Raw genomic sequence first — 20,455 nt, 5'->3', positions numbered from 1 at the left:
TTCAAGAAAATGGTTGCCTTTCGAATCTTCAAGAACTCCATGAAATTCCCCCCTAAATAGGCTGCATCAAACTATTGAATGAAAGTCGAAGCTTTCAGCCTATCTTGTACACCGTTGAAGGACTCAAACTTCACTGCTTTTCCACCCTCATCATAGTCTTTTGCTGCTCCTTTGGGTGTCAAGTTCTCATACACTGGCTGCTGCAAAAAGGGTGCATTTGCTGAATTTACATCAAAACCAACGCTAAACGAAGCATTTGCATGACCAACATTCATTCCTTGAGCCCCATAAGCATTCGGGGGGGTATAGATGCAATATCAAACATACTACTTTGTGCCCCAGGTATCAAACTAATGCTGCAATACATAGGGTTTTGCATATTTCTAGCCATACCCGAATACATTGGGCCTTGCACACCATGCATTGGTTGCTGAATACCATAGGGATTTGTACCATACATTTCTGTATGCGATTCTTGTCCAACCATAGAATGAAAAATCGTGCTTCCACCAAAATATCCTAGCTGCCCCATCATAGCATGCATACCCAACTGTCCAAAATCCATTGGATTGGCACTTCCGAGATGGCCTTGCATTTGCATTCCTTGCCCCATAGGTACCAACTGTTTTATTTCATTAGCATCTTTGGGAGCTTCAAATGAAGGGTTTGACATTATCTTCAATGCATCTTGCTGTCCCGAAGGTGTAGAAGACGTCTTCTTCTTCTTACATTTGCTTCCTTCTTTGGAGCATTCAAAAATCGGGTAAATTGAGAATCCTTTGCCAATGTAGCAAAGAGATTTGATGCTATCCTCATTTGATTCTTGAACTGGTCATCAAATTCCTCTTCACTTTGCTGGTCATCAGCCTCCTTATGCCCTGAAGACCATACATCTTGCCCAATAGCAACATTTTCAGCTTGCTGTCCATGGTCTGAGCCTTGTCCAAGGTCAGGAATTGCATTTACTTCATTCTCATGTGAATGTTCATACTGAGAGGCACCATCACTGCTTGAGTCCACCTCACTGTATGAAGACATATTGCTGTAATTTCTCAGCTGGAATTAAAAATCAGCACTAGCACAAAGCTTTGGCTTACAATCACGTGCCTTGGGTCCACCAAATCAAGGGATTGAGTGGTATCCCGGCAATGGAACCATGTAACCAGCCGATTCCTCGTATAGGGTGGTAAATAACCTGATTAAGCACTATTTACAGCAATAAACAAATTCACAAAACTGAAATGCACACTTTACCATATAATATTGGACATTGGACACCCTGTTGGCCCCAAACTTAATTGAAGAAGAAGTTGGTGTACAATGGGATTCTCCCAATCCCTTTCGGTATTCCAACTCCCCTTGCTGTCCAAAACGACCAGCAAGTCTTCAATCTGATTTGCCTCTTGATTCGGGCAATTAATTGCCCTTTACCCGCTTTGATGGAGATGGAAAAATGCCCCAAATTCAATGATTTGCTAGTCCCTCCACTTAAACAAGCTAAAAACAGCTTCAACCCTGTTGAATTTAAGTCTTGGAGCTTCCAATTTTTGGCATGCTTCCCAAGGCTGCTGCTAAATCCTAATTTTTGTTGATTAGGCTTTACAACTAAGAAATCTTCCAAGCAAGACTGTAGAAAGGCTGGGAGATGAGAGAAAATGCTGAGGAGAGAAATTTCAGACTTTCTTCACGAAGAATTAAAGAAAATCTATCATTTATTGCTACTACCTTGTCTCAACAGCTTGTAGATGCAAAGAACTGAAAAAAATCAATTGTTTACTGCTGTTGCCTTGTCTCAACAACTTGTAGATGCAAAGAACTGAAGAAAATCAGTCATTTACTGTCGCTGCCTGTCAAAAGATGATATACCAGCAAGATATAGGGTTTGCAGGGAGAAACAGGGTGTGAACTCGACAGACACTGAGAAGAGAAAAGAAGAGAGAAGAAACTCTGATGAATGGGATGATGAAGATCTAAATCATGGAGTGAATGTGATACAAGGGAACAAGGGTATTGTAACACAAGGAAGATAATGAAGACAGCCACGAATCACGAACCACAATGTCCCCCTGAAGGGGTGTGAGAGCAACAGTGGAGAGGTTGGAGAGAAGAGGTGACGGACTAAATGAATCAGCCGTAAAGAATGAGTGAGAGAGTGGCCTATAAATAGGCACAATCACTCTAGGGTGGCGCCCCTTTTTGGGGCTGCAAACCCTAAACGCAAAACGTAGAACCGCAAAAATGCAAACTCCGGGTGAAGAGTGAAGGGTTTCTCAATATTGGCCTATCTCAACAACTTGTAGATGCAATCACCCGCTCTTGATTGGTCTTCTCCTGCCCCTAGCTACCTCAAAAGGTCCTCCAATGGCTGCAAATCAAACCAGCAGCATCTCCTCCCTCTCTCTTACAAGCTAAATACACTAAAAATGCCTCTCTCCAACCTCTAAAGACGTTTTTTAGGTCTTGCATGGGCATTTTTGACAAGTGGCAGCCTTTCCAAATGGTTTTTTCTACATTATCCATAATTAAATATTAATTTTCAGTCTTTAAATATTGAAAATTAATATAATAATTATTTCGATGCCCTAAAAAATAATCTAATTGGCAAATAATTAAATTGGCTAGGTAACTTCCATTCCTGAGTGTCTCTGTGTTATCTTTAACCATCAGATTGGCGTTAGGTACCATTAAACGCCACTTCCCTAGTGTCACCAACTGACACTTATGGCCCAATGAATAACCTAGGCCAACAACTGGCACCAAATACCACCAACTACCTGTGCGGCATAACTTATAGCAACTTTTGCCTTTGACATCCCATGAATTCCTCAGGTCCCGAGCTCGTAAATTTACTCTAGCCCCAATTACACCTCACATATATGCAACATTTACTTAACCATGTTATTAAAATTTAATCCACATGTTAAGTGAGGTTTCAAAAATACATGTCCTTATGACAGAAAGAGTAAAAAGAGAATCGAAATTGAGAAGGAGTAGAAAATGATGAGAAGGAGAAGAAGAAATTAATGAAGGAGGAGACGGTTGCAACCAAAATGCACTAGCAATGTCATGGGCTACAGTCGAGACACAAAATGAGACGCAAGCACGGGTTGACACAAGTTAGTTAAGAGAAGAAAAACAAAGAAGAAAACCCTAGCAAAAACTCTTTTGATAACCCCAAGATGTTTCGTCACAAAGCATACCTCCACAATCTTTGTTTTTTAAATTTAAAAAATCATACCTCAAAAGTTTCATTTCACGATCTTATTTCACAAAACAAAACGAAACATTTTGTTGGTTTTGAGGTTTCATTGCCAGAACAAAACGCATCTTTAGGTTACTATGCCCACAGCAAAAGTACGCTCTTCACTTAGTTCAACAACATTGCACTAATCAGGTATGGCCTATGGCCATGTCTCTTTATTGTACTACCAAGCTTTTTAACGATTCCCTGGGTCAACCCTTTGATGAGTATAATTCTAGGTCAATCGTAGAGAAACTACTCTAGTTGATTCATTCTAGTCCAAACCTTACATAGCTCTATTTTTTTAGTCAATCAATATTTCAATGCACCTAAGTTGTCACATCAAATTGCTTGCATGTGTATATTGAGATATGTTCAATGTAGTTATTCTTACAATCTGACATAGGGTCGTGGTTTACTTTTGCAAGATATACTAATTCAAACTAGGCTAGAGTTCCTAACACCCAATATTCTACCGGCGGCTATATCTTCTCTTTGGGCACAGCTTCCATTTCTTAGTCAAGCAAATGCCCTTCCTAATCACATATAAAGCATTTATTTGCAATAAATGATTCTTTGCATTCAACATCACTTTTCCAAGATTTGAATGGCCCATTCCTCCTCTTTTTAGCATTAGATAATACCTTGTCAAACTTCTTCGACCTTGCTATCTTTGCCTCTAAATTCCTCTTAGCATTCTTAAAACCAGTAGACTTTCCACACAACAATGCATCTGTTGTACACGTGGTGTCTCAATCAATTGAGACATGCTAGTTATCATTGTTTCGATGCAAAAATCACAAATTCCCTTTGATAAACCAAATAATATTTCTCAATTGCTCGCATATAGGCACTAACCAAAAAGAAGTGATGAATAACAACGCTTCCCAAAACTTCTTCCTACAACCTCCAAGTTAGCGCAAACTCAAGCATCCAATTTGTGCCAAGTGGTCATAACATCCACCTCAAAATGCAAATGTGCTTAATAATTAGCTTGAAGCTAATACTTACTTAAATTAAACCCAAGTGGATGGTGCTCTATCCTACATCAAAAGAGAAGTCCACCAGTGCAAGGGATTTCCCTTCAAAAAAGCAGCAACATTTCAAACTTTTGATGACTCGATGAAGTTGCCCTCCACAGTAAGCTACATAAAACTACTAAATAAATGTCGAAGCTTTCACCTTGTCCTAAGTGCCACTGGAAGTATCAAACTTGAGAGGTTTCCCCCTTCATTAAAGTCCTCTTGGCCTTGCCCTCGGGTGCCAAATTTTCATAAACACATAGCTGCAAAAATGGCACATTCGCTAACACACCACCTTGACGACATTTAACATAACATTCAATAGACCATCCCGAAGCCCATCAGCACCAAACATGCAAGGTAGTAGGAATCTCGGAGGCATTACCAAACATTCCCGTTTGCATACCAAGTACCATACCAATGTGACTATAAATGGGATTTTGCATATCAACCACCATGTCTAAGATGCCCCACATTTTGAAACATAGCTTACTATCCGAGTGGCATAGAGTGGGCATTTTCAACATTCCAACACATTTTGGACTTTTTTCCAAAGCAAAGATTTGCATTTGCTCATTGGATGCATTGGGTGAATTTTGAGGTTGTACCAACCCAATGGACTATTGCTGCAGCCTGCTGGATTTCTAGATTCGACACAAGTACAACACACTCTCTGGGTTGTCCCCGACATCTCTAATATCACTCTCATCTCATCCTCACTCCCCAAGACATGGAGATTTGAGGCCCCTTAGTAGCATATTCGGCATATCAATATTCACTCTTCATCCATTCTCTAAGATATTATTTTCATTTTGAGTTTCACATTACACTCTTTGTTTGTTGTACATTTTGTGTCTCTCTGACCTATGCTCAAGCATTTCTTTACATCCCAAAATGAACTAGAGAGGACACCATTTTGAAATACACTTGTGGCTCAAAGATAAAAATCAAACTCCAATGGTCTATATCATACTCTTCAAACACTATGAGAACAACTACGTTGAGGCTATCTAAAGAAACCAATTAGTGAATTTTAGGCCAAAAGGAACCGCCTTGAAAAATAGTAACCCACACAAAAATACAAGAAGCAGCATATCTATTTAGGTGTGTGAAGCCACAACCCAAAATCTACCCTAAATTAATGAATGTACCCAAAAAAAAAAGAACTCTAAACACACAATAGCACCAAGAAGGGTGGTGAATGGGAGACGAGACAAGTTGTATCTTCAAGAAGTGTGTGTACTGCAAGTAATGTAAACCCACAAACACAGCAAGCAATCGCATGACAATATAGCCAAGAAAATTGCCACAACCATGGCCACATGACCAGGGGAAACCATATTAGAAGCAAGCCCCAAGGTAATGTAATCATAAAGCCATAGTAAGGTAACAGACTGTCAACTACATCACTTGAACTTAAATCTTTATGTAAGCTAATACAAAACTAGCCTCTAGCCTTCAGCCTTGTCATTGTTCATACCATGCCAAAACGAAATTCCTTCTCCAAAAGGAAAAAGAGATGAGCAAATGCATTGGCTAGTTTTGTTCAGGCCGAAAGATTTTGGCACTACAGACAAACACGTTGGACCATACCTAAACGAGTCCACCTAACATTAAAGACACCTCACAAGGCGAGGAGACCTGAGGTAAGTACCATTTGAATATTACTAAAAATATGTTTAATAAGCAACATTTTGCTCGTATTATAAGACACACAAGATTTTAGACGATGGTGGGCAAAGTTCTGTCTTATACATATGCTTTCATACCATGCTAGGTATGCCAAATTGTACATACTGTCTAATCTGTTTTCTTTTCTTGTCTGAGAGAAGACTTATCACACATACATTGTGTGTGTGTGTGTGTGTGTGTGTGTGTGTGTGTGTGTGTGTGTGTGTGTGTGTGTTTTTCCAAATCCAACTTTTTAAGCAACAGATTCTTTCTTCTTACTAACCTTGCGGTTGGGTATGGGCATAAGAGGTCGAAGGAAGGAAGCCTTGCAAGAGGAGGAAGGCAGCAGATGCCGCTGCTGCAGCCGGCCCGAATGCGGCCACGCGGTTATTCTGCTTGGAAGAGCAGCCAGGAGGATGACCGTGACGAATGTCAAGTCTGGTTGGCCGGCTCGATGGAGAGAAGGGTAGGAAATCAGACCGCTTGCCAGGTTTCGTCCCCACCAGCCATTGCACTTGAGCTGCCGCCATGCCTCCCCCCCTCTCTGCCTCTCTCTGTCTCTCTCTCTTCGCGTCTCCTCCCCCCGGGCCCCCCGCAACCACAATACGACATAAATGACAATACACATGCAACAGTATAGTACTATCGCTTCATTTACTTGAAACTTTTATTCTGATCTTTCTGTCTTAAGACATTTTAAAAAACTTACAAAGTGCTAATTAGATTCCCCCAGCCATCCCATAATATGCCCTTGATTGCAATGCTAACAAGAGCCAAAGGTGGCTTGCACGTCTAGTGAAAAAAATAAAGAGAGAATCAAAAATAAAGAGTTGGGATTATCGTGTGAACAAAAGCTATGATACCAAGAAAATTTTTATTCGCCTTGGGCCGGGGAAGGGGGCGGCCGAGGGGCGGGGGGGAGGGGACTTATAGGTTTGCAAGAAATTAAAGATATAGGGTAAAGGGGCCAATGGTAGAAGAGGTAAGTTCATGCACAATGTTCACATCAACTAATGAAAATTTTGTTGCTCTTTTGCTTCACACATGTTCACAACATGAAGGGGAAGCAAAAAAATTTAGATTTGGTCGTGCAATGAACAATGACATTGCGATATAGATGAAATGTGAAATCTCATTGAACAAAGAAAGCCCTCGAGTCAAACTAATAACAAGGCGAGACCAATGGTAAAATAGGGGTTTGAACCCTCCCCCCCTTAACACTTTCAAACTATCCACAATGATATTCACCACTTTCCCCTCAAACACATGTGTGATGTTATTGAGTACCAAACATTTTATCATTGGGCCACTTTCCCCTCGAACACATGTGTGATGTTATTGAGTACCAAACATTTTATCATTGGGCCACACTAGCACCAACAATGTGTTCCATAATTGACCTATCTACCCTAAGGTACAATCTCCTTCATTTTTTAAAGCCAAAGCTTTTAAGTCTAATATTAATATTTTTTGGAAACTAAGTTCGAGCATGGTTATAACTTATTATTCATTCATGTACTTAAAGAAAGACGAAAGGGTTCAAAAGAGCATTGATTTTAGCCAATCCCAACATGAAACACCAAAAAAGAAATTACCTTTTATTGGGGCATGTATGCTTTAAATCTAGTCATTCTATATATTTACTTTTGGAACTTGATTTCTTAGAAGTTACTAGGACATTATACCCAGGTGGTTTATTTATGTTTTTTACTTTCACTCATTTTGAAAAATAAAAAGATACCATGTAAGGTTAATGCTTACAAGCATTCTCTTAAATGGCTAAGACCATGTAAGAGCAATGATTGTGATTATTTTCTAACAAGCATAAAAATAAGTAAACCAATCAAAAAATAGCACCAAAAGAGTCCAAAAGGAGAGGGTAATGAGCTTAAAGATTCTTAGGCTCAATCACACAATGTCACATAATCACACCATGTCACACAATCATTCTCTAAAATGGTCAAGACCATGTGATAGCAATGATCGTAGCTATTCTATTAAATGGCCAATAAGCACAAAAGTGAGTAAACTGATCAAAAAATAGCACCAAAAGAGCCTAAAATGAGAGGGTAAAGAGTTTAAAGGTTCTTAAACTCAATGTTAAGACAATCACACAAATGTCACATAATTGCTTGGGTTTTAACTTAATGTTTATAACTTTGCCACATTTACAAGCATGTGGCACTTATGTCCTACCATTTTGGAATGACCAATAAATAAAATAAAAGAATGGCTATGGTTCTATCATATATATGGAGAGGGGAAAAAAAAAGTTAAGAATGTCATGTTGAATAAGGCTATTAGAATAGGGGGGGATGTGCAACTTGCATCTAACAGTAGTTTAATGAGGAAAATGGCATGCCAATCCCTAGCCATTGGTTACATCATCTTCAAAGGGAAAAACAATATTTAAGGGCTTAGATTCCCAAAAGAATAGGATTCATGATGAGTAGGGAGTGAAAGTGGAGGTTGAATGGTGCAATGTGTCTAGGTGGTGAGCAACGTGGAGTACAAGAGAAACATGGCAATAATGTCTAATTAAGATTTTGCCATGCGGCCCCTCCCTACCCTAACATCGATGCAAGATGGGAATGGTACCAAGGCTGAAGGGGTGAAGAAAAGCAATCTGAGTGGTATGTCCAAGCTACAAAAACATAATGATGGGATGGAGCTTTATTATGTGAGTGTCACAATGGTTGGAAAAAATATAGTGGAGATGGAAAAAATGATATGAAGTGATCAAAAGTTGTTCAAGGAGAAGAACAATTCAACAATTGATAGTGGTAAGATTATGCACATAGCTTTTCCTCTATTTAGGATTAGGCAGAGGTAGACCGCGACCCCCCACGTCCACCACCCGCGCCACAGACTACCTCACCTGAGATCCCACAGCCCTCACACCCACCCCCCCTCAAACACCCGCCATGCACCGCCGTCCACCCCACCATCCCTCGATCCTACTCCCCCCCACCACCACCCCTACCGAGCACCCCCCTGATCCGCACCCGGTACAGGTGGTCCCCCCCCAAACCCACCCCCCCTCCTCCCATAGGAGGTGATGAGCCACACACGCCTACATCCTCCTCACACCAACAATCTTCCCCCTCCCATACAGCCACCAGTTCATCCGCCCCTACTACCCATCATACTTTCCCGAGATAAGCATAGCTACTGCCACATGATTTCTTCCGCAGTGGCCCATGGTCCTACCTGAGAGTCTCTGAGGTGTTGGAGTTGTTTGATACCAAAGGCATCAACTTGGTGGTTGATGTCAAATTTTAGGTTTTTCTTTATACCTATTTCATTTATAGAGAGGGTGGACATTATGCAAAGGACCACCCAAAAACGAGGAAATTGTGGAGAATCCGAGCATGTAAGCCCATTCTAAGCAAATATCAAAAAGGAGATAAGAAGCAAAAATATATATATTAAAGAATTTGCATATAAGCCCTTGGTTAATCAAAACTATTTTGCAATCCTTGCAATCTTTGATGGGCATGAAGAAGCTAATGATAATGGGAACTTGATTTATGAATACAGAGAAAAAGGTAACTTGACTTACTCTAATCATAGGGAATGTTATGGGATTGGTGAGTCCTTCAAGAAAGGACTTTGCTAAGCAATATTGTGAAGAAAGAAAATGAATGTGGTGGATTTGCAATAGGTGAAATTTGGAAGAGAAGAGGCCTTGAAACTTTCAAGACCTATGACATGTATGATGATTTTTGTGGCAAAAAAAGGAGGGATTTGCTTCTTTTGATAAAGAAAAGATGGAGATCTGGGTGAGAGGTGATGGGAGTATTGTGGTAGTGAGCATGATCATTGGAAGGAAAAGGCTCATACTAATTGTTGATGTACGGGCCAAATTTCTCTACGGCCCCTCTATGGATAGAGTTGCTCTATCAATGGAATATAAAGGAGTGGTAAAAGATAGCAACACAATCCTACTCATGGATTGGAACATGGCATTGCTTGACATCGAATACTTGCACATCAAAGTATGTTATTACATGAAAGAGAGAGGTAACAATAAATTTTCACATCTAAGGAGTTGATTGACATTGCAATGATATTCAATAATGATGGCAAACTTTCCTTCACTTGGCACAATCAACATGTGGGAGAAACATGGAGGTCAATAAGGCTTGGTAGAATTTTCCTAAAGCATGGAGCTTGATGGATTACCCCAGATTGTAGGTTAATGATGATGTCGAAAGTCACATCATCTAATCACACACTAGTGCATGTACTCTCTAACTTTGCATGATGGAGGAGGAGGACAAAGCTCCTTTGCCTTTCTAGTTTAATATATCCTTTCTAGAGGAGGAGGGATTCAAACAACATTTTAAAGAAGTTTGAATGAAAGCTCATAAACAATGTGATGAGTGAGTAGGCAAGTAGATTAATTATACGAGAGCTATTAATAAGGCAACCAAGAACCATGATAAATTTAACGCTAAAATACAAAGGGAGTGCAACATCATAGTCAAAGATGTAGAGATTTTCTCCTTGTGGCTCCTCCTAGAAATCTTATGGTTTTGAATCAACTCTTAAACAAAGTTGAGGCTATAAAAGCTCGATCAAAGTGGAATTGATAGCTTATGGGTGATGCTCCCAACAAGCTATCAATTCCACTTTGATCGAGCTTTTATAGCCTCAACTTTGTTTAAGAGTTGATTCAAAACCATAAGATTTCTAGGAGAAAATCTCTACATCTTTGACTATGATGTTGCACTCCCTTTGTATTTTAGCGTTAAATTTATCATGGTTCTTGGTTGCCTTATTAATAGCTCTCGTATAATTAATCTACTTGCCTACTCACTCATCACATTGTTTATGAGCTTTCATTCAAACTTCTTTAAAATGTTGTTTGAATCCCTCCTCCTCTAGAAAGGATATATTAAACTAGAAAGGCAAAGGGAGTGCAACATCATAAGTCAAAGATAAGATTTATAAGAAGAAGAAGAAGAAGAAGAAGAAGAAGAAGAAGAAGAAGAAGAAGAAGAAGAAGAAGAAGAGGTGGTCAAAGGAGAATGGAAGAGAGGGAAGGAAGAGAGAAGAAAAGGAAGTGGAAGGAGAAGGGAAGGGGAGAAGGAAGGAGGAGAGAGGAAGAAGTGAAGGGTGAAGAAAAGAGAAGAAGGGAGAGGGAGACAAGAAGATGTGAAAAGGAGGAGAGGAGAAGGAAGAAGAGAAAGGGAAGAAGGAAGGAGCAAGAATATAATAGGTGTAGAGAAGAAGAAAAGAAGGAGGAGAGTAGAAGAGGTGTAGAGAAGGAAGAAAGTAGAAGAGATGAGGATGAGGAGAGAGGGAGGGGTTGAAGAGGTAAAGAAGGACAGAGGGAAGGAAGAGTGAAGAGAGAATGGAAGTGAGAACAAAGAAGGACATCCTCGAATCACAAGAGGAGTACCACTCTAACATTTTCGACACAAGTCATTTCTCCCTAGCGAGATAGTGATCCCACAAGGAACCCCAAAACCCATATGGAGCTCAAGATCACCCAAGTTTGGAGCTAGTAACGTGGACTCCTTTTTGCAATGGCCCCCAAGAGGAGAATTTCTAGAGTGAGTATCGTGGACTCCTTTTCACAATGGCCCCCAAGAGGAGAAAATTTGGAGCAAGGAGCATGGGAGCTACTAATGCAATCACAAACATGGTCAACACGCCACCTCACATGGTGAAAGATCGGGTTCCTTCATAAATTTATGATTGTTAAATACATAGTTAGAAACAAAAAAAAGGACACGTAAGGATTATCAAGTCAAAATTCAAAGCTAAGGTAAATTGTATAGTATTGCATTGGACAATTATATTAGGATCCTTATAGACGAATAGTTGCATCGAGAATAATGCTCTTTTCGTAGTTATAAACCATGTTAAAAATCATGGAAAGATGAAAGGAGCATTAAGCTTAATTCTTATACATTTATAAATCATAGAAAGAGAAAAGTTGCATTGAGAATATTTTCTTTTTGCATGAAACCGTTGGAAAGATAAAAGCTCCATTGAGAATAATTTCTTTTTGCATGAAACCGTTGGAAAGATTAAAGCTGCATTGAGAAAAAAATTCTTTTTATGTTTATGAAGTATGTAAAGTAGGATAAGTGAAGTTGCATTAATAATAGTTCCTTGGTTTTTACAAATCGTATGAATGTAAAGGATAGTAAAAATTGTATCAAGGATATTTGTCTTCATGCTTACAAAATTCTTAAATATTTAAAAAATATTCTGTTAGTATGTGTAAACAAAGGCAAATAACTTTAGCTTGTATTAAGAGAATCAAGAAGGATAAAATAGATGATCAACATCATCGATTAGGAATACTTTTTAAGGGAGAAGAAGCCCACTATAAAAATAAAAATCCAATAATCCCCCCTTCCCAATTTAGGATAATCTCTAGAATTCTTGATAGGATTCATGACCAATCCTTGATAAGAATTATGAATGAAAGGTCATACTCAAAGACCTATGATAATTAAGAAAAATGTTCACAAAGAGAAAAGTTAATCGAGGGTTAAAGGAAATGAAAGTTAGAATATCAAAGCCAAAGGGAAATTGGAAAACTTAAGAGTTAAAAGAAAAATCAAGTTGGAAAGGGTTGCCTTCAAGTTAAGACCTTGCTCAATTGCCTCTTTTGTTAAAAAATCATTGGAAAGAATTTGCTTGTGTTTCTAACAGTGCATACGATTTTGATTCAATGCATTTAGAAAATTGATTGAATAATGGAAAAATCCTAATACACTAAGTTTGCAATATGATAAAAAGGAAAGCACACTAGACTTCCCCAAGGCTAGTTATGAGTCCCTTCCCAAAAGGGAAACAGATTGCCGCTTCAAAGAGTTTTGGACCCGACCCCGATGGCGAGAGGTCACTCTGTAAGAAGTCCTTGGGCAAGAGGAGTGAGGGTGCAAGGGGGGCTAAAGCCAATAAACTCTTAGGAATCACCCAAATTCCTATGTAAATCAGGATGGGTTTCCTAAGGCCCCGATACTAGTCAGCAAAAACTTGGGATAAATAATGGCCTTCACACCATTCTTCCGTATGGGCAAAAGGTGATGATTTGTATAATGAATTTTATTGAATAAAAACCTATATTCAAAAGTGTAGTTTTCATTATTTGTGTATTGTGATTTTAAATTATGCAAGAGAACATTATGACTTAAAGGACTAATTAAGGAAGTTGATTTTATATGTACAACTTAAATGTGTTAGGTAAGTAGATAACTAAAACTACCCAATTGAGGGAAGTAGGAAGGCGTGATCCCTGGCAGATTCACCCTAAGGTAGGGTGGTCCTAGTAAGCCAAGAGCTTCTCACAGATTTGTTACATTAGAATATAGGAGAAATTGATCCTCGAAACAACTAGGACCCTTAACTTCGTATCGTTTTAGGGGAATGGAGTTAGACTTTACCTTATGGGTAGAGGCATTGATGTTTTCATACTCCCCCTCGTTTCTCACTCTCCTTGAACCAAGTGCGATACGAGTTGGCATTAACTCAAGTAATCTAGCATAAGTAGTTGCTCAAAAACTAATAATAGTTCATTCCAGATAAAAGACTTTAGCTTACGTAGAAGCCAAAAAAATCCACATCAATTCTTGTGGGAACGGCCAAGAGCCTCCATGAAGTGGACTCAAGACAACCTAGATAATAAACCCCATGTTATTCGAAAGAGTACTAAGCATTGCTACTTAAAAAGGATTTATCTTGAAGGACCACTAAATCATGCCGGCAAGGACATCTCAAGCGGGCATGTCACAAAGGAGGTCAAAGAAGTCATTAGAGCCTTTGCTGATCATATATCATCCATTGTGGACACTCTCCTAGAGCTACCATGGGATTACAAGCAAAGGTTAGAAAATTTTCTATCTATTAAAAACTGAGGCCTTATTACCAGAAAGGCCCATTTCAACTAAAGAGCTGTGGCATATTATTGGCAAAAAGAACAAGGGTAAATCCCTTGGGCCAAATGTCATCATAATGGAAGTGTTTCAATCCTTATGGGAGGTATGTGATTAGGACCTTTGTAAATTTTTTTAGTGGAATGTAATTGCATACCTTTGTAAAAAAAATTAATGGAATAAGGCACGATGGTGTTTCCTTAAGAAGTTTAATAAGGACGTAGTAAAGCTTAATTCATTATACATAATGAAATTATCACAATGCAGACTCTTAACTATGTTCAACTTTGCCTATAAGATTATGACTAAGGCAATGGCCTACAGTATAGGATTCTTGCTTGGTAAGATAGTCCATCCTTAACAACATGGATTTGTGCAAGGGAGAAAAATCATTGAGTATTTTGAATCTTATATTCTAACACTACAAGAGTATAGGGGTATAGCGATGGCCCTTTGCGATGCAAACTAGCGATGTCGCTATTTGCAAATGCAATTCAAATAGCACGGTACTCTGAGAAAAAAAAAGTGGGCGAAACCCGAGCACAACATTTTTCCGCAGAAGAGAGAGAAAGAGAGAGTGAAAGAGATTGTGGCTTTGGGAGGGAGAGGGAGAGGAAGAGAGAAAAGAAGAGCTTCTCACCGCCGCTGCCACTGCCACCGTTCGCAAAGAAGAGGAGGAAGTGCATTAAGGAAGAAGAGGGGCCGTTGCAAAGAGGAGACGAAGAATCCATCCTCGAGCCTTTGTAGTGAGTACATTGCCTCCTCTTGGTTTGTTCTTGTTCTTTCTTCTTTTCTTTTGTTTTTTTTTCTTGAGAATGAGATGCATTGAGGGAGAAAGAAAGGAAATGAGAGAGAGAGAGAGAGAGAGAGAGAGAGAGAGAGAGAGAGAGAGAGAGAGAGAGAGAGAGAGAGAGAGAGAGAGAGAGAGAGAGAATAAACATGAAAGATAAAGAAAGAGAGAAAGATAGAGAGAAAGGGAGGGAGAGAGGAGAATGAGTGAGAAAACACAAGGGGGTGGAGAGAAACAAAGAGAGGGGTAACAAAGAAAGAGAGAGAGAAAGAAAGAAAGAGAAGGGGGAGAGAACATGAAACGAAGAGCACAGAGAGAGGTGGATAAATTGTGTTAGGTTAGTTAGAAAACTAAAGCCACTCTTCGAGGGAAGGGGGTGTTTAAATTGCCCATGGATTTTTTATACAACAAAGTGGTTTTGGGATGGTTAGCCAAGAGAATTCCATTAAAAATCTAAAATGCTATTAGGTCAAGTTAGAAATGATTGAATATCAACTATCCTAGTGTGTCATCCTAGATCCAAATCAATGTTATTTTAGGGGGCTTGGGTTGAGACTATACCTTATTAATAAAGTGGTTGATGCATATTACTCCCTCTCATTTCTCACTCTCTTTAAACCAATGCAATGTTCTACTTAAGTTTAAGAGATGATAGCAAAGTAGTTATCTTAAGCTAATATTAGATAACCATGGTAGGAGACTATAATTACGGTTAAGGCTTACTTTAGGTTGATCCTTGTGGGGTTGAGGTGAAACTTTCCCTACGAGGTAGACTTAAGTAGTTTCAAGTAATGCAGTTTGATTATTACGAGTTTTGAGCGGAAGTTATATTGATTACCTCTTGATATATTTGTGCCATTAGGTTTGGTGGATAGACATGTTACAAATATAGATATGCACCTAGATATAACTATAGTCTCTAGATTTGCAAGGCCATGCACTCTCTAGAAATTGGATAAAAAGGGATCTATTTGTGCACGCCTTAAATTGAATTTATGATATTTCTACATTATGAAAGGTGTTGGATATGGAATGGCATATATTGCTTTATCAATGTCGATCATCTTCCCTATATTAGAACCAACCTTAAGTAGATATAGTGGATGGAAAATCTATAAGTTGTTTAATGTTTATTTTAAAGGAATCTATGGTTAGCCATACTATTAATGTATCTAATTTCCATGGGTAAATCTTTATAATAGGATTCTTATCATGATGTAATGTCTCTTAGCTATTGGAAAAATGTAAATAAAAGATGACTCTTTCCCTTCTACTTGTGTAAGCTCAATAGCTCCTAAAAATTTATGTTAAAATGTAAGAAGGTTTATACGGAATCTTTATAATGTATATTAAACTAGTTCGTTATGTGTTGTAAACCAAGACGTTTCAGTTGACGTTAATTCTATTGAGTTACAAGAAGAGAAGAAATCCCTTCTCAAATAGATTAAAAAAGAAAAAGAGAATGAGAACAAAAACCGGTTGTTTGTTGTAACGCAGACAAAATGGAAAATGATGATGGTTGTGATGTTCAAGATTGCGAGGCATATCTTAGTCAGTGTGTCCTGTGTTCTTACTCTCAATGCAAGCTGGCAATCAAACGAAAGCATCGTTTGTCTATAGAACACGTAATGTATGACGCTTTAGCGAGTTCCAATCAGAGATCATTGATTAGGCGATCTCAAACTTTGAGCAAATGATAAGAAAAGTGTGTATCAATCATGCCTTACATTCACAAGCTAATTGAATATCATATACAAAAACATTAGACATGGTTGTAAATTTTATACAAGGAGGTGACGTCTCATCCCAAGGAGGAATGCACCTATTGCGGCCAATTAGAAGAGTTCGTGGGCGTGCGATGGATGGAGTGCCTAAGCCAATCCACCACTTGGAAGGTAGGACTCAATCTATACCATCAATACTAGAGGAGATATGCAGCCTTTAGGACCCTCCTCCAATCTTGGAGCCTAAGATGGAGGCAATGATCAATGCATTGATGCCCACGGATGCCAAGACATCCGATCTGCCTAAGAGAGGAAGCATCCATACCATTATATGATGGATGTTGAGTATCTCGCCTAAAGACACTGCTTGCACTTCTAAGTGTGCAAGCAAAATACAAGTGGAGCGATTCGAGTGTGACCGAGTTGTTTAGGTACATTCTATGTATGCTTCATGGATTTCTTTTCGACACCATTATAAAAAACAATTGTTCTTTTTCAAGGTGTTTTATGATTTCTTTTCAGGTTGCTAAAGTATCATATATTACCACTTGAAAATACCATGCCTCACTCTTGTGATGATGCGCGACATGTTTTACGAAATCTTTGTATGGACTATAACAACATCCATGCATGTGTCAACGATTGTATGCTATTTCGAGGAGAGTATGGGACTATGGAGACATGTCCAAAGTGTGGTGCTCACAGATATCAATATGTACTTGCAAGGGCAAACCATTCCTCAAAAAGTTCTTAGACACTTTTCACTTATCCCTCGTATATTTCACATGTTTTGTATGTCGGGCATGGAGAGCTTGACAACGTGGCATGCACATAATAGATCCACAGATGGAGTTCAACGAATATCAGTGGATTCACACACATGGAGCCACATTGACTCTACGTTTTCAGGCTTTGCACGAGAGCCAAGGAATCTTCAGCTCGGTCTTGATATGGATGGCATGAACCCATTTGGTCTCTGCTCTTACAGTGTGTGGTCTATAGTCCTTGTTAACTACAACATTCCGCCATGGCTTTCTATGAAGAAATGATACCTGATCCTTAGCTTGCTTGTTCCTGGTCATTATAAAGTTAAGAATATGAACGTCTATCTCCGTCCATTAGTTGATGAGCTTAAGATTTTATGGGAGGAGGGGGTCACCGTGGAAGATACGAGCAAGCGTGATGATCAACAGTCCACCAATATATGAGCCATTCTCATGTGGACCATGCATGACTTTTCGGGATTCGAGGAGTGCTCAGGTAAGTAGGCTTTCATTCTCGTTGGTAGTATCTATCATAGCTCGTTCAAGTTTGTGTTCACTAAATAGGGGTGTTGGGACATGTTTGGTTACCTCAGGTTATCATGCATATCCATTGTGTGGGCCACAATTAGACTCCCAAAGGTCACGAACCATGAAGAAGATGGTATATCAAGGACACACCGCTTTTCTTGCTAGAGAGTCATGAACTGAGGGAAGGTTTTCTTGGACGACCTCCAGTACGAACGAACGCCCAAAGCTGGTATGAGTTGAAAATGGTCCACACGGAGTCATATCCAAACGGAATGCAATGGTTCTCTATTTTCTATGAGTTGTTGTATTTGACCCACTTTAACAGATCAACTACTTGTTGGATCCCATATATATTTTCAAGAATGTGGGCAGCTTACTATGGGACCGCATCATAAGAAAGAGAGACATTGTAGGGGCGTGAATGGATTTGAAGGAGGTAGGCTATATGTGACAACTAATCTAACCATTTCAATGTATATTACAAAATATACTATGCAGTGTGGTCATGCGGGCGATATTTTTGCGTCGAGCACATCGACAAAATGCACTCCACAACGGATTGCGGTGTCATGGCAAAGTTTAAGCAAGAGAATCGACGGCGAGCCACGGATCCAAACATCGTTATAGATGAGATGGAGTATTATGGGAATTTGCAAAGTGTTATCTCAGTGGATTACCGTAGCTTTTCCATGATCATATTCGATGTGTAGTGGTTCAAAGTGGTATTGGAAGGAGCCAGGGCAACCGTTGGATAAGGTCCATCTGGATTTCTCGAAATAGATTTCGAGAAAAGATGGACGGATATATACAACACGTGTACGGACTTTTTTAAAACTTTTTTCACGACATATATATGTCACAAATGTTGAATCTCTCTTATATGTGATTTTGAACATGTAATTTTCTATCCAAATCCTTGATAACCTCAATGGTGGTATGTTGTGCCTTTAGCTCCTCGGAGTGCAAGGGTGTATGGTGAAAGCAATGTTTACAGCATAGATGAGGACAATATGTAGATGGAGGGGTCAATATTGCAAGGGGTGGAGGTCGAAGATGGCTGGGAGCATGTAGAGGAGGTAGAATTGGGTAACGATGACGAAAAGACAAGAGGCCAAGAATTCTTTGAGAATGAGGTGGACTCATCCTTTTGTGGTGACCTATTTATCGACCTTCCAGTGTATGTGAAGTTGTGCCAGAAGACTGACATGGGACCATAGGCTTCGCCATACTTGCAGCATCCGCCTACTCAATTCCTTGATGAATTGCTTTTTATAAGGGTACTCTAGAATATTCATTTTAAGTAACATCATTTTTTTTTCAAAGTTATATTACCGTGCTTTGCTTGAATCTTTATATTGATTATGCTAACATCACTTTCTATCTGTGCACGTGACCTTTGATGATATTTGGAGAGTAAGATGAGCTGAGGGATGAGTGATGAGGAGTTATAGGAGATATTCACACGTATGTCTCCAGATCAGATGGCTCGATTCAGAGATATGGTGGACCAAGAGCTGTCTCGGACACCATCAAGCCTTTCTGTTAGATCTACTTCGGCACGCTCTGATGCTTAGGTTTCCAGTAGAGGAGGTCGACGCTCTAGATTGGGCCCAGATGGAGGGAGTGTTTTTGGGAGGTGCTATGGAGATGTGGATGTTGTAAGCTCACAGTCGACTTGAGATACAGGTGCTACTCCTCGCTCTTGTGCAGGTTTGAGAGAGAGTAGCTCATGTGGTTGTTGTGGAGGTACCGATGCAGTGCCTGTGTCTCATCGTCTTGGTGGAGTTGCATCACATGTAGGATTTGTCACACATGTGGGGACATCTACTCTAGTGACTCCAGCTTTTTCTCGAGCCATCCACAGGTGGTACCCCTATGGGTGCTACTCCAAGAGATACCACCCCCGTGGGTACACCAGATGTATAGGGGTCTCTTGGTTATGCCCAAGAGCACGGTTGTAGGTGGGAGAGGACACATCTTAGACATAACCTAGAGGGGTATGGATACCTTGTAGATGGCAGGACAGGAGCCGTGATCATGAATGATGAGGGGAGGAGGGTGATGTCTCATATGAGAGAGTTGTGCCAATAAGTTTTTTGGCACAACGTCTTGGACCATTGGAAGAACATACTCGAGGGGAATAAGGACTACATAGTAGCATCCTTACATGAGGAGTTTTCGATACCCACCGTGGTAGAAAGGTTTTCCACATGCTCGATGATGGAGTGCATGAGTGCGTACATGTCACACAGACGATCCGATGCACACAAGGCACTCAAGAGTGGTGCCTCAAAGCCCGAGGGGCTAGATGCAAATGACTGGCGAAGACTTAGGGAGGAGGCTCTAGATTCTCCGGGACGTTGGCGACAACAGTGGGAGGCAGTGAGGGCACGGCTGGAGGCAGCAGTGGTCCATCATCTTGGGAGTGGCGGCTACAGGACTTATCTGGAGGACTTTATAAGTTTTTCTTTTGTTCTTCTCACTTTCTTATTTGTAATATCGTTTGTACTGACAATCGTGTTTCTAATAATTGTATTTTGTTTTCTTTGCAGCACTCCATTACAAACCCCACCGGCTTGGAGACTTGATATGCAAAGAGACACGGTCTCACTGCATTGATCAATAGATTGTATACATGCGGCGGCCCAATAGTCACTCATGTTTCTTGTCCGTAGTTACTACTTTTATTAAAATGCATTATGTATGGTGGACTAATGTGTAGTTGTTTGTTTTACAGACTCCATTCAATGGTCATTTGTGTTGGGACGAAGCTTTCGGATGGCGAGGATCTATAACTCACACTTGGATTCATGGAGC

General features: G+C 39.8%; 1 protein-coding gene and 1 long non-coding RNA gene across 4 annotated transcripts in view; one reads left to right on the top strand and one right to left on the bottom strand.

The window, feature by feature from the left end:
* LOC148015353 (uncharacterized) overlaps window positions 1-6,545 on the bottom strand; it is a 17,343-nt gene extending 10,798 nt beyond the window's left edge. For 2 of the 3 annotated variants that reach the window (XM_087665696.1, XM_087665697.1), the window contains exon 1: window positions 6,218-6,545. In XM_087665696.1, the coding sequence (XP_087521822.1) occupies window positions 6,218-6,464 (247 nt within the window). In that variant the 5' untranslated portion in view covers window positions 6,465-6,545. The remainder of the gene's footprint in view (window positions 1-6,217) is intronic. The other variant, XM_087665695.1, reaches the window with a different exon arrangement.
* LOC148015352 (uncharacterized) lies at window positions 6,438-20,455 on the top strand. Its single transcript, XR_015688402.1, has 3 exons — window positions 6,438-6,568; window positions 20,191-20,267; window positions 20,376-20,455. It is a non-coding gene; the product is annotated as an uncharacterized LOC148015352 (long non-coding RNA).

Source organism: Lygodium microphyllum, chromosome 24, assembly GCF_053477565.2.
Source record: "Lygodium microphyllum isolate KBCC chromosome 24, Lygodium_microphyllum_v1.1.10, whole genome shotgun sequence".
NCBI classification, from domain to species: Eukaryota; Viridiplantae; Streptophyta; class Polypodiopsida; order Schizaeales; family Lygodiaceae; genus Lygodium; species Lygodium microphyllum.
The sequence above is the reverse complement of the archived record's forward strand: the minus strand, read 5'-3'. Positions and strand labels throughout refer to the sequence as shown.